The 23,279-nt window shown below is 41.8% G+C and overlaps 1 protein-coding gene across 1 annotated transcript; it reads right to left on the bottom strand.

Moving 5' to 3' along the window:
* Positions 1-14,621: 14,621 nt before the first annotated feature.
* irx4a (iroquois homeobox 4a) lies at positions 14,622-20,703 on the bottom strand (the record flags this gene model as incomplete). Its single annotated transcript, XM_083989165.1, has 5 exons — positions 14,622-15,352; positions 16,406-16,716; positions 18,448-18,554; positions 19,452-19,703; positions 20,659-20,703. The coding sequence occupies 5 exons, from the start codon at positions 20,701-20,703 to the stop codon at positions 14,622-14,624; spliced, it is 1,446 nt and encodes a 481-aa protein (XP_083845291.1).
* Positions 20,704-23,279: the final 2,576 nt, after the last annotated feature.

Below are 23,279 nucleotides of genomic sequence, written 5' to 3'. Positions count from 1 at the left end.
GATTATGGAGAGGCCACGGCAAAACAACCACAGCCAGCTCACACAAGTACACACAAAATGTCAGTTGGCCATGGTCGTTGGCAGTGGCCTTGCCATAATCTCTCTCTAATTATATACACAGCCAGGCTTACTGTTTCAATGCAGAGACCTGAGAAAATACAACCTGCTAATCTTATTTGCACACAGTAGCAATAACCTGCCGGGAGAGGAGAGGAGAGTAGGAAATAAGAGAAGAGAATACCACAACAAATTTTTTTAAACATGAATATGTGTATTTTTTATTCTTCAACAGCAGGGTGCTGAGATACTAATACTTATACTACTAATAATAAATTATCACACGTGACCCACAGAACCATAAACTACTTACAGCTTGTATCAACCCTAACCCCAGACTGCGACAGACACTCACATGTTGTGAGAGTGAGTTGTTTTCACTTAGACATTAAATTCAACTTTGATTTCTCTCTAAGGTGTAACTGGTGCTTTTCTCACTTAAAATATCAAAATGTTTGATTCCTCCCTCTCCAGCCCCAGTTATGACTGCATTTCCATTTTGATCCTCCTCTCTCTCTCTCTCTCTCTCCAGCTGTAGATTGTCTGTATGGAGAATGGCTGAGTCTTTGTTTCCACTCGGATGCCCTGTGATAGAATATATTCCCTCTCCAAAGGAGGTGCAATGCAGACAGGGTGTCTAACACAGACACACACAGACACACTCACGCACACACAGGCCTACACACACTATGTAAATAATGCATGTGTCTTAAAGGGTTTCACCCCACCACAGCTGGCCCACTCCAATTAGAACACTTTGCACTCATCTTTTTCCTTTCTTTCCTCAGTCATTCTGTGCTTTTCTGCCACTTGCACAATTTCAGCAACAGTAGAACTGATTTCCTCTATATGAGCTATCCATTTTTTTACAGTCACACGCCACATTGAGCTTCATGCATTTCATATCTTTTTCTGTCACACAACCCCTCACGAATCTTGAAGTTCATCCATGAGACAAGCTAAAGAAGGATAATGAAAGGAAAAGGAAGTATGTAAATATCAGGGTGAAAAAAAAAACGCTATAGAGATTTAGTGAATAGATGCATGTAGTAGTACTTACATCAAGTCTTTTAGTATTGTCCCTCGAATTGTTTTGGATAAAAGCACCTGCCAACTGACTGAATGTAAATGCAGATGAAATCTGGTCATTGTCCATCATATTTTTAATTTTCAGAATTCTTACAATGTACTGAAGTTCAGTCCATTCAGCAGTCTTCTAAATCTCACAACTTATGTGAAGCTTGGCATGCCTGTCTTTGTTTCCTGATCTCTTAAATTTAGTGGAGGCCTTGTGTGACCCTTGCTGCTCAACCTTAAAACTCTCTCTTTAACTGCCCCCCCCCTTCATTCCTCTTTACTTCCACTCTCCATAAATGGGGGCCCTGGCCTGGTGTCCTCTCCTCCAAACACATCTAATTACCCCAATGCCAAGAATTTCCCATCCATCACATTATCTTTTAGAGACAAGGTATTAGTGCTCCCTGTCCCATCAGCCAATTACCTGCAGCCTCCTGCTTAAGTCACCTGCATTGCAAATGTGACCTTTACTTAGAGGGCTGATTGCATGTTTCAGTGTGTGTGTGTGTGTGTGTGAGAGAGAGAGAGAAAGAGAGAGAGAGAGGGAACACAAGCTTTTGAAGGGTGTGTGTATGTGTATGTGAGAGAGAATGTGATCTCTGAAAGGGTGTGTTAAGAGAATGAATATGTGTAAGAGCATATGTGTGTGAGTGTGTGCATGCAAGTGTTCATACATATTATGTAAGACCTTGCTATGCTGCAGGTGCCTGTCTTCAGGTGCGTTAGTGAGGTGAGTCAAATGTGCAATGTGTGTTTTCTGTTTATGTGTTTATATAAAATGTGGATCAACTGTGTGTGTGTGTGGGGGTGTGTGTGTGACTAGGTCGGGGCAGCGAGCAGACCCTCTTAGACACCCTTCTGACCCCCCTCGCCCTCCCCCATGTGATGGGCTGTCGTGAATGTTAATGTTCTGTGATGGCTGTGGAGCAAATAAGTGTTTCTGACACAGTACAGACTCCCATTACAGGAGCAGGCCAAATGTGCTCGCTAGTGCCTTAATGAGCAGGCAGGTCAGTCAGCCGCAGCCACTGTACCAGTCCCACACGCTGCTCATGCAGGGACTAACCTTAACACCTTCGACCAGACCCAAGGAAAAATAGACTTCCGCTCCTGTTGTCTGAAAACCTCCTCACTTCAGTCTTTTGCTCGAAACTGTAGTTGTACGTACTTAGAAGCCAATCAAAGTTTATCTTCATCATTTGGGAAACAAAGCAGGTAAAGTGTCGGAGCCAGAAATCATTTTCAAATGCTATTAATATCTCATGCTACCAAATATGTTTTCAATTGCTACTGCAAGTCTGAATTTACTGATGTAAACTGGATCATAAATTGTCTGTTCATTAGAGTGATTCAACTTCTGTCCCCTCTGCAGTAGTGCAAGTATCGCTTTGAGCACCCGCCCCATGTGTTGAGGCTATAGTCCTCACTGCAGGCGGGCCCGGTTCGAATCCCGCGTCGAGCGGCCCTATCCTGCGTGTCATTCCCCCCCTCTCTGCCTCCCGGTTCCTGTCTCTCTCTCAACTGTCCTGTCAATTAAAGGCGAAAAAGCCCAAAAAATATACTTTACAAAAAAGAAAGCTGGACCCTTGAACACCAGAGCCAGTTAGCCATAACTGAGACAGCAGGCCCCTGGGTTTTTTCCACTTTAAACTGTGTTCCCTGGTTCTCTTGTCCCCTTAAGCCCTTGGGTCTGTGCCTGCCTGGTAGGTCCAAGTTAGTGTTTTGATACCACTGTATATTTGCACTATGCAACAGAGTCACAAAACATGTCCATTTTGCTCTGAATTATAATAGCCATCAACACTGACACATAAAAAAACTTAAAGAGAAGAAAGCCCTCAGTTAGCTTTTTCAGAGATATGATTGTTCCTCTGGAACTGAGAAAACAGTTCTGTATTGAAGGCCATGCATTTTCAGTGGCCAGGTCATGGATAAATGTCACCTGTCAAATGGGATACAAAAACAGAAACGTCTGCAAAATATTCCACTAAGAAGCAAACCAAGAGGCTTGTCCATCGTAAAGTCCCAGTTAGCCTGACAGCCTGTGGACACTGTAAGCTCAGTCACAACCAGTCCAGTGCAGTTACAAGCCTGTGAACAAAGATGCTGTCTCTCTCTTCTCCCTCTGGATTGTCAAGAGAAACTACAGCTTGTAGGTTGGAGTCAAACAGTTATTTCTGAAAAAGGTGGAGAGCACATCGCTTGGCTGACTCATCACAATTTGGAGGCAAAATGATTCCCCCTTCCTCCAACTGAGGAGAGGAGAGATCAAATAGAGGGAAAAGCCAGGAGAAGGAGCGAGTGAGGGGAGGGGGAGACGGAGTAGCCGGAAAGCGGACATTAGGCTTGATTGAGACGCATGGCAGACGGAGAATCACCTAGCGCGTCAGAGCACATCCTCACAGTTGGCCGGGCTGTCTCTCAAAACTCCCCAAATAGTCTAAAGTCGACCTGTTGGAGTTACTGAGTCGTCACACTACATGTTGTAGCCCAGGAGCAATGGGCCTACAAAGGTGTCTCTTTTCCTCTCTCTGCGGGACTTGTTAGAGGTGCTATTTTGGAACTTCTCTGCCTTCATTCTGAATGCTGCAAAATACCTTGAGATATACCATACACTTTCTAAACCCCGACTTCCTGGTGGAAAGCAATTCGAGAGAAATTGAACTGTACAATTTATAAATGTTTTCATAGCAGCGGGTGCTACGCAATTTGCATGTACAATAACGTTCTGTATGTGCTTTAACCTCTTAAGACCCGAGCTCCGGTTTGATATGCATTTTTTTATTTCTCATTGCTATTTGGGCTTATTGGGACCTGATAAGTATAAAAACTTAGCATCATCTTTTGACATGATGTAGTTTTTGAGAAAAACGATGTCCACATATGTGAACTTGCGGTCTGAACTTCCATAGAATAACTACTATGTCCCTATTGTGTAATAAGATGTAAAACTCTATATTTCCAACCTGCGCACAGCAGTGTTTTTCCTGACTGCTCACTTATTCAGACTGCAATGCAGAAATAAACATGTTTTGGAACATATTTTGAACATCACAGTGCAAAAACACAGTGATATTCACTGCCGCTTTCAGCACAGTTACATCCAAAATATGGCTCATTTGGAGCGCTGCAAACAGCTGCAGGAAGACATCATATGTCTGTAACAAAGTATAAAACATTTTACATTTGTCACTGTTCTATCTAAAACTTTTCATTTCAATTTTTGAACATGACTACACTCACACACTGCACTCCAGTTTTTCCAGAGCAGTTTGTTGCTCTGCCGCGCGCTGCATTCTTCAGGTTTACTACCTCTGGAAGATGTGCAGTAGCCCTCCTGCAGATTGTGACATGGAGCAATGCCTTTACTAGACAACTTTTCCCTTGTTCTGAAAGGTTTGTGCTGTCCGCCCGTTCCACAAGGCCTGCGTCGTCACCTTGGACCAAGAAGGTCTTAGAGCATGATGCACTTCTATACTATACCATGCACAGTAAGGTCTTTGTGCTACAGTAGCCAACTGTTGGCTAAAGCCAGATCCATGAAGTGCATCATCTGCAGTGTCCATTTCATGCAGTAATAGCTCATCATTCTGTCCACCAAGTCCACGGAGACGTGGACACTGGACAGTGGAATGGGGTCCTCATCCCCACTACTGTTCTCATGAATGCTGTGGTGGTGGTGGTGGTGGTGGGGGGGTGGGGTGATAATTAGCATCCCCTACAGGATAATCAATGCCAAACAAATCTTCCACCTCTAAATTGTCTACAACAATTGTCCCCAATATCCACATTTCTCTTGATAGAGAAATACGCTCCAGAAATAAAATGATGAGGAAAAATCTAATAAAAACCCATGTAGATTATTTCTAAAAACAATGCATTTCTGTTTGTGCTGTTATTGTTTTCTATCAAAATCTCCTCAAACTGCATTTTCATACTAACATTTTGTTACTAACATTTATGCTAGATATTGACATTTTCAACATAATTAAGTCCCTCTGTCCACATTCATGGACATCAAACATTTAGCAGCATAGTACATCTGTTACAAACTTTTGTCAAATTTGCATGCCAAGACATACATCAAACACTTTTATGAATATCTGAACAAGAATCAGCCATGAAATTTGATTGGATTTTTTTACCTGGTCGATATTTGGGTCAGGAATGGCCACCTGAATTTTCCAGTGTGTCTCCCACCATCTTGGATTTTATTTGTAGTGTGTTTTATTCCTCTGACACCACTAGTTGGCAGTGTAAGTGTCCATGTACGTGGACACAGGGTCCCGTTAAGCATGTTTAAGTATTATGGTTTAGACAACCCAAAATGTGATGTCCACACATGTGTACGCAGGGTCTTAAAGGTTGCAGTTCTACTGCAGAGCTGGTGTTTGTACACATTATGAATTCTTCATTTAATGGCGGGAAACAGGACAGGATGGGAAATAAGTGATGCTAAGAAAGGTGAAAGTGGGATAGCAAACATGGCAGCATCAGAAAGAAGTCATATTCATGGGATACTCTGGACATTAGTTTTCATAGAATCAACATTCTTTACTGAGAGTTAGTGTTTCTGCATTTAACATTTTTAATAATGAAAGTGCCAATGTAAAAACTTTTTTCACTCTAATGAGACTACAAAGGTCACCACTGCAGGTGAAAAGGAAAAACACTGTTGAATTTCTGAAAATATAATTGGCAAACAATCTAATAAGACATGATATGACATGACAGACATTAAAGTGGGGGAGGATTTTTCCACTTGCACCTGAGAAACAAGGAGTGTTTGCCTGCACGTGGATAGATCAAGTTCAAGTTTTTCATGCTCATACTGCCAAAGATTTTTTTCTAATTCCCACTTCATGCAGTGTGAGCACATGGCCAACACAGTAAAGTTAATGTTAGGCGGAGAGTTGATCACACATATGAAAGCCGGATTCACTATTTGACCAACTATCACACCAGACATTACACACAGATCATGAGTTACAGAAGCATCATATATACTGTACAGTAGATGTACTAACAATCAAATTGTTTTTTTTCTTCTTTTTTTTTTTTTTACAACCACTGATTGGTTAGAACAAACAAACATGGTTTTGGGTAACTCTCCTGCATAATTTTTAGGTCATGAAAGATTCAAACCTATATTTTGCATGAAAATCCTGGGTCTGACCCATCAAATCACCCTAACCTGCTCCAGATGTGGATGATATTTGAATAATATCATTGTATTCCTGCCATACTGTGGCCACTAAGTGTTGCCTTAAAAAAACACAGAAAAACAACATATTATTAAGCTGCCTAAAAAATGACTTAAGGGTTAATCTTTTACTGGAGGACAGTCTGACAGTTGTTTATACTTGTGCTAAACAAGTATAGGCTACAATGCCATCACTGCCACGGTGGATCAAGATGAAACTAGAAGAGTCGACCCGAAACATAAAAGCTAGCAGAATTTAATGTCAACTTGACAACCACAGCCATTACTGATCAAACTCATTTGCATCAAAGCACATGATCAGACAAGCACCAACAATAATTATCAGCACCCACGCAGCTGGACAAGCCTGTTATGGCTGATAAGAAACAGCAACAGTGTATAGCAATATGTATTTCCTAACTCTAGTGGAATGTACTGTTAATATTTCTGACACAATTACGTTTTTTTTTTTTCTTAGCAAATGTGACCATTTTCACAGGTGTCACAATAATAATTAGTTTTCCTAATTGCACTGTGAAAGGACAAATAAATCCCAACTGGGTTATACTCACAGGTAATGCTTCTTTTGTCCTGTGAAGTGCTATGTTTATATACAGTGCTGCACTCAGTTCATAGGGAGATATGATGGCTGTACAAGGTTCAGGTTTAGATAATAAATGAACTTCAGGAAAAGACTTGTTGCATTTAAAGGGACAACGAGGAGTTTCTATTCGGTTATAAAAAAGTCTCACGTTAATGTGGATGAATCTCCGCTACCCACACTTGTTAATGGGCCCATTTTCGATAAATATATTGTTCTGTCTCTATCGTTATTTTGTTATTATTAGTGGTGGCGGAAATGCTGGTCGAGCCGACCAGCGTTTCCTTCGTGGCGAGTCATGAGAATAACGCAGCCGAATCGCCGTTTATGGTCGGAACTACGACGGTATGTGAACCTCTTTGAACCTCTGACTTTAATTATTGATGAATGAAAACATGAGTCCGTCTTGCGCCGGTCAAAGAATTTTACTGTGCGCGCGGAGGCTCATAAATGTAGTGTAAAAACGCTTCGCTTTTCCAAAACTCCTCGTTGTCCCTTTAATGTTAATGAAGTAAGCATGCCAGGGCTTGCTCCATTTCAACCATATGCTCTACAAAGTATATTTCTTCTTATGTGACCAATAGTAAAACTGATATTAGGCCTATTAGTACAATGTGTTTTTTTCCCTGCAAAACATCCACTGATAGTGACTGCAGCCAGTGTATGGATTTACACTTGACCAAAACCACTCTTTCCCTATTCTTAAATAAAGTGCTTTTCTTACCCACACCTAACCACAGACGAGACTGGTGCTGTACTTGTGCACTGTGTTCACCCACCATCCACCCCAGTCATCCCCTGGAGATTCCTGCTGCTGTTAATCTAACACTTCATTCATTCAAAACAAAATACAGTCTCTGAAAATAATCCCTCCAGTGATTAATGGTTCTTTCAAAAACATATTTGCTGTTGTGAGTTGGTTGTATCTGTAGTTTACAGGAAACAGACTTGCACAGAGCACTTTTGCTGCACAAATGTGTCAACACAACATCAGGTTGATAATAAGTAGCTAGTTCCATTGACTCTGTAATTTATTGAGTTTTAAAATTTGGGTTCAGATCTGTCTGCAAAAATCCAGAGCAACAACAGCCTACTGATTTCTTCTTTTTTTTTAAAAGGGGGATTTATTGTTCCAACAGTATCCAATACTTTTCACAGATAAACACCTACCCAGCACTTTACAAAACCTTTTGTTTCCAGAGAAACCTGAGGGCCTCATTTGTATGTTTTGTTGGGCCTCCTGAACACAATGGAAAATGGAAGCAAAGGTCAGTGTTAAGTCTCCCCTGGCTTTTGTTCTTTAAAACAACAATATTGTATTGATCTGTCCTGAATGATAAACACAAATGTGTTGGCAAAACACAGTCTCTTTTGACCTTTAGCAATTACTTCTACATGGCTTTAGCAGTACTGTAGATGAAAAAACAATGTTCAACTCATTTTCTTTTCTTTTTTTCTCTTTTTGTTTGTAACTATACCTACACCTTACTCAATATGACTGGCTCACATAATGATAGATTAGTTAAATTTAAAAAATGCAGCTCCTCACAGTGGAATCAGACGACTGCATTATGATTAGCATGTTGCAACATTGGTTTAGTAGATTTACATAACTCCCAGGGCAACAAGCTCTGATTCAGCATCACTGCTTCAACCTCATTGCCAAAGCACATATATGTTTTTTGAATGCTGATTGTCTTTTCCGGGTGCTCTACCCAAGATGCCCAATGGAAATATTAAGTATTCATCTTCATTTAATCCACCAATGTGACAGAAACTACACACACACAATCAAACAAGCATTTAACAACATGTTTAACAAAGCAATATTGGCTCTTTGTTTCCTCCACTGAACTGAATCGAGCTGCTGGAATATCCTCTGTTTTAGAGATGAGTGTGTTCTCATGACGATGTTATGTCTCGTGAGCCTAGAAAATTTGACTATTATACCAGGGTATAAATAAAAACAGCAGCTTAGATGTCTGCCCAGAGAATCACAGTTATCTAGTTGGTGAGCTTAACTGGGTCTAAGTTGTCAGACAGAATTGAAGTGTTTTGTGATGACCCATGATAAGACTCTCTTGACCTATCCTCTTTCCTAAAGTGGGTGTGAGAGCACAATCCTGGACTTTCTTGGTGGAGACCACAGTCATTGGTGCACATTTTATGCCACACTCTAATATTGGAAATCACTATCTCATTCTCTCAGCTGAGAGGAGACCAACCCTTAACACAAATGAGAAGAACACAATCTAATTGGCCAACATTTGTATTTTAACCCAAGAAGATGTAACACTATATAATATTAAAAGGTTGTATTTTACATGGATGCATTTTTTCTTTTTGTCTATGCACTCAGAGTTCAGTCAGTCGAACTGCGATGACTGAAATGGTGAAAAGTGATGCCCCTCAGGCTGAAACCTCTTGACCTGTGGAATGACTGCAGGGAGGTGATGGCAGCAAGGCGCTGATAGAGGCCAGCCACTGGGGCCTAAAGGCACATCCTGGACATGTCCTTTTGGCAGCAGGGCTCTGAGCACAGCCACAAATACACACACATGATCTCACACACACACACACACACACACACACACACACACACACACACACACACACACACACACACACACACACACACACACACACACACACACACACACACACACACACACACACACACGGGCCATCTCTCTAAGCAGTGAGGGGAGAGTAAGTAGATTCACTTCAGGTCTAAAAGTAAAGAGGTTGATAGTCTGGATCTCATCTTAATAAAGCAAACCATCAGATTTAGACATGTCACTGACACTGTCGCAAAGATTTTGATTATTTTCTTTATTTATTTATTTTTTGGCTTTTCATGCCTTTATTCGATAGGACAGTTGAGAGTGTGACAGGAAATGGGAGGCAGAGATGGGGGGAATGACATGCAGGATAGGGCTGTCTGACGCGGGATTCAAACCGGGACCGCCTGCAGCGAGGACTATAGCCTCAACACATGGGGTAGGGGCTCTACCAACTGAGCTAAACACCGCCCACAGGATTCTTTTATTAAACTAAAATTGTAATCAACTAAAGACAAACAAAACCAGACAGTGTGGAAACCAGAGGAGAGGGGATCAGGCTGTCAGCTACAGTGAAGTACAGTATATCACTCTGACGACCAGGCGTCACTCCTCAGGCTCCTGCAGAGAGGTACCACCACGAAGTATTAGGTAACATTTAAAATTGATATTCCATATGATGAATAATTTAAATTATGTCCCTTTTCCCTTCAGATATCATACCAAAAGTTTCCTAAACTCCCACCAATCCGCGCAGCACTGCATGTCCATATGACGGTTGCGAACGGGGCTCACTTTTCTTCGTCCAAAAAGACACATCAAAAAACATCCAAATACCTCCACACAGCTCGTCTGTAATGTCCCTCTTGTATTGAAGCCCCGACATGAGAAATTGTTCAGAAAAAAATTTAATAAGTCTATATTTTAAGCTTGTTTGTAGCGGAAGCTCCCAATTTTTTCTGAACAATTTCTCATGTTGGGGCTTCAATACAAGAGGGACATTACAGACGAGCACTATGGAGGTATTTGGATGTTTTTTGGTGTGTCTTTTTGGACGAAGAAAAGTGAGCCCCGTTCGCTACCGTCATATGGCAGTGCAGTGCTGCGCCGAGCCCCCCTGTAACTCCGAGAAGGCACGGAGGACTCTGAAACTTCTCCCAGCGCTTAGTCGACATGAGGGTGAGCAGATAATGAGTGAAATTTGAATTTTGGGTGAACTATCCCTTTAAACAGGTAGGCAGACTCCACAGTCTTGAAACCATATCCTAAATGACAGAACCCGCACATCTCCAGGAGGTATCACAATCCCAACCAAACTGGACCAAGTTATGCCAAACCTCATCTTAGACCCCAATTGTCACAACCTGGTTGGACAAAGGAGGGAGGACCACACATGAGTTTGAGACTAAAAATTACTTTATTTTACATAACTAAGAAGAAAATCAAGCTAAATACAATCAAAACCAAACGGTGTGGAATCCAGGGGAGAGGGAAACAGGTTGACTGCTGTCAGCTATATGCTGTACTCTGCAGCCAGACCAGGAGAAGTGAATCACTCTGCCAGACTCCAGCCACCAGGCTCCTGCAGAGAGGCCTGTCTGGAGATGGTCGTCAGACCTCAAAACCTGGAGTTTAGTGGATTGGTGAAATCCAAATTTTGACTTTTTGTGTAGCTACTCTACTATTTTACTTGACTCTTCGAGCTCCTCTGTTGATCTAGTTGGTGTATTTTACCGATATATTGAATTTGCTAAGATCACTAGAGCCAAGCCTTCTTGTCAGATGACATTTAGATTTAATTCAATCTCAAGAAAAAGATTGTGTTTTTGAAATGATATGATTACACACCTACAGGCTGTTTTGTTTATTGTAGCTGTGAATGCACATATTTCTAATAATAATGTGCTTCATTTTAATTGGAATAAAAGGCCATTGCATTGATTCCTGAAAGGGGCCACAGCAGTGTGTGTGAGTGTGTGTGTGTGTGTGTACTCATGCTTCATATTTTCATTTAAGCTTCACATTACTGCTATTCTCACCATATTAATGTTAGTCAATGAATAGATTAAATATTCAATTAAGCTTTGTGTATGTGGCAATGCGTGCAAGCGGGATTGTGTGTGTGTGTGTGTGTGTGTGACTTTGACTGTGTGTATGTTGATGTGTAATGATGTGTAAATATATTTATGGCTCAGGGTCACAGTGGTATTAACCTGACCCAGACTCTGTCTTTCTCTCTGGGGGGAGCTCCATGCTGCTGATTGTTCTGTGCTTCAGTCAGCTTCTATGGGCCCTTAACTTCCAAAAACACTGTGTGAGTGTGTGTGAGTGTGAGAGAGCGCTTGTTTAAAGAACTAACTTTTGGGATATCATTTATAGCATTGTGGAGAGAAAAAAAAGTTATCTGGAGACAATCATGTTGCACAAGACTGGTGGAGAGCGCCAGATAAAGCTTTGTATTAATCCCTCGACTCAGCTGCCTCACAGGAGGACGACATACTGTGCTCAGTTATGTGCTGCTTTTACCAAGTGGGGAAGGTATTCAGCTAAATGTCCCATCAGTCAAGCATATGCCAAAGGCGTACATCTTATTCAAGTTTTAAACCTCTAATTGGTAACGTTTAAAAGGCGTTTAAGAGTGCCCTTTCTTCTCCCTTTTCTCATTTCCCATTTAATGTGTTGTGTCAAAGTCTATTACCTCAGCTGGACGTTTCTGTCCCTTAAGTTGAAAAAAAAAGGAAAAGGGAGGGGGTGAGAGAGTGAGAGTGACAAAGAGAGGCAGAGAAGTAGTGGGAGGGAGGAGGGAGGTGGGAGGTGGAAAAAAGAGAGAGAGAGAGAGAAGCCATCAGCTGAGGTTTGCCAGGTCGATAAAGCTTTTAGATTTGGAGATGTTTTCAGGGGGAGCCCATTTCCTGCGGCTAAGAGTTGTTAATGGAGCTTAAGGAATTATCTTATGACTCTCGCTTTGAGAGCAGTTTATTTCAGCCCCGGACCTCGCTCCGTGTGTCGGAGTGGCTGAATATGCTGCTGTCAAACCCGCTTAATGAAAAGTAACGCGTCGCTGATTACAGTTTTATTTGGTCTCTATGTAAAAAGCTCCTGTTAATTTACCATCTCGCTCCCTCTGTGTGTTCGTATTTGCCACGGCTGAATGATTTAGTTATAGCCTCTCTCTCTCTCTCTCTCTCTCTCTCTCTCTCTCTCTCTCTCTCTCTCTCCTTTATGTCTTACTCTTTCTCTCAAATAAAAACCACTTGGTTCAGAGGTGTAATAAAATCTGTCTTCTTGCTAAATTAATTAAATGCCTCGGCTTTATTGTCCCTATCTGTTGGGATTTAAACTCTGGCCTAATTTTTCTATACAGGAGCTATGAAAAAAAAATTAAATACACGATTCTGCATGTAGGCTAATAAACAGGTCCCGTGGAACCAGGAGCACCTATTAACCCCTCACACAGCTGTCACGGAGCTATATTCTAGGACACGGTGTGTCTTTCCTCCACTTTATTTTGCAGTCATGTCAACTTCAGAAATGCTGCGGGCAAGAGAGCAAATAAAAACATACATCCTGACTCCGACATATAGAAAACCCCCTTTTGTCCACCATAGCACTTTCTTCCAGGAGAGAGAGAAAGAGAGCGAGGGAGAGAGAGATGGGAGGGATGGGGGGTCTCAATCGTTTGGGCTTTTCCCATTAAAATTCATCACTGAAGCCCCCACCTCCCCACCTCCATCTCTCTCACCACCACCAGCACCAGCACACACACCCCTGCCTCCCCTCACAGGACAGCCAAGAGTCCCCCGAGAGCTCCACTTTCGCCATTACTGTCAAGTACCCTTGACTCCTTTCGTTTTGCCCTTTTATCTACAACAACTAATTCGAGTTCCTTTGCCCTTTTCACTTTTAGACGACGTGAGTGCCTCTCCCCGTAAAGCCCTTTCACTTTTCAGAGGAGGACTCAGCATCCAGGCTGTTTCCCCCCCCCCTCTCACTCTCTCTGTTATTTTTCTTGTGCTGGGCCCTTCGAGTCTCCAGCCATAGGAAATTGAGGGGTTAGTGTCAAAACGAAAAGTCCTCACTTCAAATTATTTGCCCCGCTCTCCCGTTTTTGAACCCATTAATGGACGTATGGCGAATAACTTACCCTTTCTGACAGCTGCACCGTGCGGACGTGCGGTGTCGAGATGTTTCGATAATATTATCTGAGAGCAGAGAGGTGGGGAAATCAATAGGCTGACATGAAATATGACTGCAAACATCCCAATTACAGCCTGTTTAGAGGGAATTAATGAGGCAGATCTTAGATACTGATATTGCTCTGTCTTGAGGGTTGAGCTGCCTCATTTTCTCGCTGTCACTAACTGAGAGTGAATGTTTTTTCTGGGGAGAAAAATAAATAAATAAGAGGATTGGAGATGAGATTGTGCCTGTTTAGAGGAGTTAAAAATGAAGTGGGTGAGAAACCTGCTTTATTTAACAGCAGATTGCATTTTAAAAGGTCTCTCTCTGCTTAGCCGTGTTGAAGGCCTCATGTGTCCCCCAGTCGTAAAGGAACTGGTTTTATATGGATAGCAGACAGTGACTGGGGGAGGCCTGAATTCCAGCACCATGGACAGCAACATCACAAGCCTCTCTTCAGAAACCGACTGCTTTTATTTTCAGTGAACAAAGTTGAAACGCTCTCATCCACCTCCTAAAGAGAGCTGTGCATGTGTGAGACTTTTTTTTCAATTATTATTATCATTATTTTAATAGTGATACTCAGCTGCTGAGACCTAAATAATATTCAATTACATTTGCATGCGCATAGTAAATCAAAAATAAAAACCATGTAAACCTTTAGGCCTATTTTTTTTTTTTTTTTTTTTACCCAAGATGTAAACTTTTTATACATTTCGATAAGTTTTGTGCGTGCGTTGAATCAAATAAGCCAAAACCGATCGGGAGATTTCACTTGTGTGACGCCAATGTTAACAGGATATACTGTAGCTACCATTGCTTTAAAAAAAGGAATAAAACATTGGGAGGGGGGGCATGGGGACGTTAACAGGCTCTTTCCATCCGACTCTTAGTCGGTCACAAAAAGTATTTTTCTTTGCAATAAAAGCGTCTTTTGGTTTCGTTAGGAGCAGAAAAGTTTGTTGATAGTTTTGGGGAAGCTCATGGCACTGTCTTTGGAGGAGTCTTGGTGCTGCTGCAAGACCGCCGCGCTCCTCTCAGCCTCCAGAATGGCGCCTTTGGTGTTTGTGGTCCAAGAGACGGTGGTGTTGGTCAGAGCCTGGCTCAAAGTGCTGTGCCTGAACAAGGGATCGTGGAAAACCCCGTCCACCCAGTTTCTCAGGGTAGTGACCGGCGAGTCCTGCCTGTTGTCCAGGCCGGCGACGGGTGAGGTAGCGGCGGGGGACGGGGTGAGGGAGGAAGGCGGCGGTGGCTGGCACCTCAGCATACAGGATGGATACTCAGTCTGGTTCAGGGATGTCGCAGTCTGGGCCAAAGACCAGATACGGGGTTTGCCGTCTAATATCTGGTGTCCTTGTTGTTGTTGTTGTTGTTGTTGCTGCTGCTGATTATAACACGCCTTCGCCTGCTGCCTGCTGTCCGCCTGGAAGTCCTCTGGGCTCGTTTTGAGACAACTTTTACTCAAGTCCTGCTCCCCTCCCAGAGAAACGGGGATGGAGATTTTCAGAGAAGAGTCCTTGATGAGGTGTTCGGTGGGGCAGTCGGCTGTCGTTGACATGTGTGTGTTCATGTGGTATCGGTGCTTCAGCTCACACTCCGAGCTCTCAGACTCCAGCGTGTCGAAATCGTCCAGGTCGCTCAGCTGGAGGTCCTTATCAGGCCGACTTCTGGTCTCTGGGAGAAAAAGAGGAGAGGGGAGACAGCAGAGGCGTCAGTGAGAGATGTGGCATCAGATCTGATAAAAAAAAAAAAAAAAAAGCATCCGGGGTAGACATTGTGGAGTGAAACACTGAATTTACAGTCAGTCTGTAAAATGACAGCAGTTAAAACAGTGTTATAGCCTGATCGTCTAAGCTTAATGAATATGCACAAATGGATGTTTCAAAACTATTAAAAAAAGATCATGAATCTGTTCTATAACATAGGCCTGTATCATTTTGCTGTACTTGAGTTTATTGACTGAAATTATCATGTATGAAATCAGCAGAAGTAAAAGTGAGTCTCATCACTCAAGAGATGCTCGAAGTTACAATGAGTAAAACTGACTGAGGCCTGTTCACTGACAGTTGCTGCACAGATACATGTTCATTACGTTGACCTTTTGTGAGAAGGCTGTGATGAACAGTCTCATCTTGTGGGCATAATTGAAATGTGATAATTTGTAGCAGTTTTAGCTCAATGTACATCATAAAAATATATTTGTCATTCAAATTCTAAGGCCTCAGTGCCATTTACTTGCAATTTTCATCACCGGGCATTAGTTCACATGATAACTGCATCACAAACAGCAATATTGTTATTATAATTATTAAGAAAAAAAGTCTGAGTTTTAGAGAATCAAAACTTTACACCAACAGCATGTACATACAGACGACCTTTTACAGAAGCTATAAAAAGTCAAATAAGGTGACAAACAAAAAATAATAATTTAATTATGGAAATAAAATAAGTGGTATCATGGTTACAACATCCCAGTCTTTGATCATGATTATCTGTATGTATTTGATTTATAGCTATTTTCATGGTACCTCAGAGAGGATTTAATCTGTAGTCAAAATGAAATTGAAGTCTCTGATACCAATTGCGACGACTTAACAGTATTTTTTTGAGAGCTGTTCTGAACACTCTTGAGACTAAATACATGTGGTGTTTGACCAAACACCTCAGCATTAGGCTTGACCCTTGCAATTTATTTCTGCAACAGCAACAAGACATTTTGACACTGACCATCCTCGTTGTTTTCGCTCTTTATCTGCTCCTCCTGAGACCCGTCCTCATCCTCGTCATATCTCTTCTCCTCTGAGCCCTTGTTTCTGGGCGGCCATGTCATCTTGTTCTCTTTCTTAAGCCTCCTCCTGGCATTGGCGAACCAGGTGGAAACCTGTGTCAGGGTCATCTTGGTGATGATGGCCAGCATGATCTTCTCGCCCTTAGTTGGGTACGGGTTCTTCCTGTGCTCCTGCAGCCAGGCTTTCAGCGTGCTTGTTGTCTCACGTGTGGCGTTCTTCCGCCTTGTTCCCCCATCCATGGATCCGTATCTGAAGAAGAAGAAAAGAAACAAAATGAGAATGGAGGATAAATATGATAAGTGTTGATTGTTGCATGACAAGTTTTATCTTGTACTGAAAACCACAAGAGATTTTCTGCTTCTTGGGACCTTTTTGATATGATGCATATAATGCTTTACAAGTCCCCCACACAAACCAATCTGCTGCTATTCTTTCATGTTCTGAAATTGAAAGTAAAATGAATTGTAGGAGACACAACTTCTAAACTTAAACGCACTGTACAATATATATTTTCTATTCCTTTGAAAACTACATTAATATCTTTAAAACATTACCTTGCATAATTGTACAAACACTGGGCCATGTGCAGTAGTGTGTAAGACTGACTAGATGGAAGGTAGTGGTGCCTTTGCTGCACATAGTTTCCATTAAACCGTTCCAACTATAAAATTATTCTTCCTAGTAAAATAAAAATGCGAAGTGTATTTGGCCTCTATATTTTATTTTCCAGCCTTTTTCAATGTATTGTCTGTTAAAATCATTCCACATGCGGCACGACTTCTTCCCCACTCTCTTCTCTCGCACAAATATTATCCATAGACCTACATTTAAAATGCACAGTGTTGATTTTCAGTCAGCAGTGAGCTGTAAAAGTCCTCTCAGGGGAGGCTTTTATGAGGCCTTTATTGCTCCGTATAGCTTAGTGCAGGTCAAGCACTGCTAAGGGAATCAAAAGGAGAGGAGCGTTGTACCTTTCCTCACCCCGGGTTGTTCCCTCACAGATAAAATAGACTGTAAAATTGCTTTATTGAGTGTAATGATGAGCCCTCAGGTAAAGGAGGGGTGCAGACAGAGTGGTGCTGCTGGAGGCCTGCTTGTTTATCTGAACGCTACAGTTTATGTTCGGCTTTCAGACTTAGGCCTTTTTACTGTATGTGCACTTCTTCGAATGCCTGCAGGCACCTTTTGCACTTTATACTGAAATCAAACTGATGGATAAAATGTTTCTTGTTTTCCTGGTGATGCGATCTGTCATTTAAGCTAAGGCTAATCAACACGATACTTTTAAAGCTTGGTGTTTTCTGTGGTTTCCCATGCAGTTCTAGTGGTCCTGTCTCCTGCAAAGCTGCTGGTTCTTCTCGAAGAGCATGATTTAATTAACGTAATCAGCTGTTGTTATCATCCATGCCCTACACTTTCACCGTATCACAGACTTAATTTGGATGTCATCTGATTATTGGGAAGACCTTTCAATGTGGCAGGCATGCTCTCAGACAGCGAAGAGGCCTCGTGTTTTGCTGAAAGGGGCAAGGGTCTCGTGAAGCAATTCACACCATGAGGGAAGAAATATGTCATGAGCTGAAGGTGATCACCCGGTGCTGTTAGACGTGATGAGAATGGCGTCAACCTCTCTGAGATGATTGATTTAATGCTGAAAAAGTCAAACTAACCCTAATCCTGACCCTAACCTTACACCTCTGAACAGTACTTTTAGCATTGCACTTTTCCAAGATTATACTGACATATTGTTTTGTCACAAAAAAGCCAACAGAAGCTTGCAAACCTCTGCAAATTGCACGTTTCAAGATTGAAGAGTTTGTAATTGGACAGATCACTTGTCCGAAAACACACATAGCATGTACGGTTCACTTAGATTTTCTCAAGATATATAAATACAGACCCGACCATAGATTTTCTCAAGTTCGCATTAATAATCAAGCCTCTTACATTGGAAAAAAATAAGACACAAAAACAACATACCTGTCATACTGATACTGTCCCAGGGTAGGATCATATGGGTAGTAGGCTGTTGCTTGGGTTATTCCCGCATGCGCAGAAGCTGTGGCATCTTTAGTATCAAATGTCCCCTGCAATCATATGTGAAGTGGAAGTCAGTCTTGTCTCGTCTTATTAAATTAAAGCTGAAAAATGATCAGTTGAAAAGTGCTGTGTGAATGTTAAAGTCGCTTGAGTTATTACCGAGGAAACAAGAGTAGCCTAATATTACACTAATTAAACATTGCAGAAACAACACCAATGACAAACTCTCCATGGGCTTGGTTGCATTCAGATACACATCATTTGCAATAACTGACAGATCTTTTTAAGGAGACTTTCAAAATAAATGAAGTTAAAACTATAACTATAGGGAAACTATAACATCTAAGCTTTTATATAGTGCACATTTGTGTGAGGACCAGGAGAGTGACCTGCAAAGTAGTTTATGTACAGTAATGCTTTAATTGCTATAACACAACTCACCCATTAGAGATTATTAAAAGTACTCTTATTGTCCTTATCATATTTGTCAGCCCTCTAAGAATTTCAACACAAGAGCAGGATCCTAGGACTCAAAGGCCCATTTTATAATAAAATGTGATCAAGAGGTTTCAAATTTGATGTTAATAGAGTTTGATAACTGAACAAATACTTAGTCTTCAAAGTCTGTCTACTTTGCTGCTTATTTTCGATATAGAACAGATACTTTGGCAGTGTAATTATTTCATGTTTCTTCTATCTTGTTTCAAAAATTGTTTTTTCTCAAGTTAATATACACCTGAAACAAGTGAGCATATATCTTGCAGTACTGAGGAGCATTTTTCATTTATTGAAGGGAAGTTGTCTTGAAGGATGCTATGGGAATAAATCACCGACAGTAAAGCTGGTGTTTTGCGGTGTAAAGAGGAGAGGTGTGCCTGGCTCAAGTCTCTAGCACCCTGCGGCTCCATTTATCAATGCCAAGGGGGATCAGATGAAGGACTTACCAGCGAGTAGAAAGCCGAGGCGTCCGTGCCATATGTAACGTAATTCCCATAGCTTTGACCGCCGGTGTAAGGGCTCCCGTACACGCCCAGCGCGGCGGCGGAGCTGAGCTCATGCCTCGCCGTGGCCAGCAGCCGGCTCTCGTACACGGGACAGTAGACTGGTGTCTGCCCGGACGCGGCTACTCCGGAGTCGGCTATGGATCTGCCGGTGGACTCACAGCAAGTGGTCAGAGAGTTGGTTGTCATCAGAAACTAGGTGGAGACCGAGAAAGAGAAATATGTTTTCTTTAAAAAAAAAAAAAAAAAAGAAGAAGAAGGGAAAAAAGTTGCTGCATTGAAACCAAGCCCGATTCTATGCGTGAGTCTTCAGCAGTTTGCTCTCTAAAATAAATAAAAGTTATGGACAAACTTAATGTGACAGAAAAACCCCTCAGTGAAATAAAGTCAAACATTTCACTCCGTCTCCGGCACAGTTTGACTTGTATAAAGCGCAAAATTACACATTAACTCAAGTAGCCGAAGTTTTGGACACAACATAATTTCTCATGTTCTTATATAACGTCCTTATTCGCAGCCTTTTCCCCTTTTTTCAATCTCCAAGAACTAAAATAGAGCATCAAATGAGTGCTATTTTGTGACGAATGGCGCGTCATATTCTTGTGATAATATGCGCGTAAAACGTGTCCAGAACGAGCCGTCTGTTAGCTTTCATCTAAATGAAACACATGCGCTACAAACAGATACAACATGTTTCCCAACATCGCCCAGTAGATACCCAAAGTAAAGCCCAAATGATTTTTTTTATGGCTCAGAGCCAAAACCAAACAACAGCTGGGTTATGGCGCAAAAACACACACACAGCGTGTGCTGAACAAGTTGGCATGTGTGTTCCAGCGCAAATAAACATATGGTTGACATTACCGAGCGGCTATTATCTTGCAGAAATCAGTGAACGGGAGGTCGGGGGGTCTCGTTGGTTTCTGGTTACCCCCTCTTATTGCCTTTTTTCTGTCGCTGCAGGAGCGCAGGTATCACTGGCTGTAACGCAAAACCTTTCCGATAGACGAAAGCTCAGTGTGTGTCTCTCCCTGATTCTTGGCCAAAGTGCGTAAAAGCATCAAGCCTTAAATCGATGAGATAATCAATCGCTGCAATATCAAAACCAAAACAAACCATTAACTCAACAAAGGTAGTCACGTCAACTTACTTGTGGAGCAGACGAGTATGGATATCCAAATTGTGGATATGACATGGTAGAGAGGTCCCCCAATATCCAGAAATAAAGCGAGACTGAAGGTCTCCACTCTCAGGCAGGCTGCGGCTCTGTTTGACTGTACCAATTGATTGGTAAGCACAGGCTCCTAGGATGCTTATAGGGCGAAGCAGAGTAGCATGTTTAATTTGTGTAAAATGCCCCCCACTCAAACGCCTCTGAACGAGGGAAAAAAATAAAAAAATAAATGAAGGAAATCTTCTGCACTCCCTTTTCTTCTCTATTAGACATAAATAAATAAATGACTGAAGATGACACACGCGTTCTTCGCCTAAAATAATCACTTTGTTGTCAGGTACATATTTTTGCCTTATAAAAAAGTAGTATAAAAGACGTCAGCAGCAGAGGCAGGTTGTTTTAAACTGCGGCGACTCTGACGTCAGAAGTTTCCCACTCTAAAAATGACCAGACTGTAACTTTAATATGCATTTTCTTCCTCAGGATGACGACAAAAAAACAGAAGGAACAACTCAACAGGAAAATCTCCAAGAGATTAATCCGCACTCCCTATCAATCAATTAGGCCAATCAGTGTCATGAATATGCAAACGTATGTATCAGTTTAAATGCATTAGGCCTAATTAAGCGCATTTCTATCATTCCTCCGCACTGATGCTAATCACATGGAGAAGTAATTGATTTTAAATTAATTAGTAAAGAATATTTTCACACTGAGCAGAGATAATAATTGCAATGCGCAAGACTGGAGAAATAAAACAAACAAAACACAAATCAATAAAAAATATATGCTTTTTAGTATTTTTCAGATAATAAACCACTTAAAACAGATCATATTTCTGTTTCATCTCCCCTTGGAGTATTGAGGCTCTACAGTGTTATAATTACCAGTTCCTCCCCAAAAGTATGTAAAGGGAAACTTAGCACCACTTCACGTGAGCATATCTATCTATCTATCTATCTATCTATCTATCTATCTATCTATCTATCTATCTATCTATCTATCTATCTATCTATCTATCTATCTATCTATCTATCTATCTATCATGTTTTGCACAGATCAAATTGTGCAGCTGCAGGAGCCACAACGGCACAAACGGCCAAACATCTCCCAAAAAACTGGCTTGCCACAACTCCGGCACCGGTGCGAGCTGCCTTGCTTGGAGAATCCCGGGTTGAGACATGTGGATAGCCCCGGGGGTCACTCCTCAAATTAATGATGATGTACTCCTCCTCCTCCTCCGCCGCCGCCTCCTCCTTCTCCTCCACCTCCTCCTCTCCTCTCCAGCTGGATCTCTGCCTGCCGGTGACAGGTCGATTGAGAGTGATTGATGACTATCTAGGGGACCGGGGCCAACATAATAATATGATACCGGCACCTTGCAATAATTGCTCGCTTTCATTTACAGATGAAAGAAGTAATAAAGAGCTATAAAGATGGCAAGCCTCGTGCTCCGGTTAAGTAACTTTTGTTTTCTTTTTATTCTCTCTTCTCTTTTTGTCGCCTTTATTTTGGCAGCAGGGTGGGGTGGTCTGGGAGGGCGGGACGGCTGTATAAATGTCTGTTCTCTCATTCATTTTGACAAATTGAATTATAGGGGGTTAGTACCTCCGAGCAAATGGCCGCATTAACGTTGTGAACTTTAAGGGGGTGGGTGGGGAGGGTGGGTGGTCCGAGGGGGATCAGCCAGCGCTTTTTAATTTGCATTAACTCTAATGCCACCTTAACATTAACAACCCGTCTGAAGCGCTCAACCATACACTCACTCACACCTCTCTCTCTCTACCCCTCTATCTCTCTCTCTCTTTTGTACACACGCACACACTCTGAGCTCCATTTTGTCTTATTAATTTAGACTTTTTCTTTTTTAAATTCATTGGGGTTAATGTGACACGCAGTGCATTAAGGCAGGGCGGGACCCAATTTATCTTCAACATCACCCACAGTGGACGAAAGAGAAAGTGTTGACACGTTGGGGAGGGTATATGAGCGCACCTGACACACGCGCTCTCACACATAAGTGGCACATATCACAGATGTTTATCGGCCTTTGCATGCAGCTCTGATCTTGTGTATGTATGGCATTAGGCCGGAGACATTGCTTGAAAAAAAAAATAGTGATAGAGACATTCACCACCCTCCCTCCTCCCCTCGGTGTATACCTTTTCATTATCCACTGCGTTACCCAGTGTTATCGGCCGCCTATAATAAAATATTTAGGCGCACTAGTATATGCTTTTAGACGGAAAATGAAGGCGACAGCGGGAGTTCATGCTTGTTTAGCGTTTAAAGATTAAAAGAGAAGCTTCCTCTTTTTTTTCTTGGACAGATGTGGAGAAACAGTGATGCTCTGCGTTAAAGTGGAGCAAGTGAGGGATAAGAAGCAGTTCCACATCAGGTCAAAGATGCAAAGCATGACACACTGTTTGCATTTCCTTTCTTCATATTTTTCTTATGAAATAAAGTTATTATCAGTTATTTGTTATTGATTGCTATGGTTCCTCCTTAGAGATAAGGACAGATAGCAGTGTTCAGCAGTGATGTAATGTAGGTGCATCCATCATGTTCAGTGAGCAACATAAATCAACTCTTTCACT

Source organism: Trachurus trachurus (assembly GCF_905171665.1).
Source record: "Trachurus trachurus genome assembly, chromosome: 16".
Classification (NCBI taxonomy): domain Eukaryota; kingdom Metazoa; phylum Chordata; class Actinopteri; order Carangiformes; family Carangidae; genus Trachurus; species Trachurus trachurus.
The sequence above is the reverse complement of the archived record's forward strand: the minus strand, read 5'-3'. Positions and strand labels throughout refer to the sequence as shown.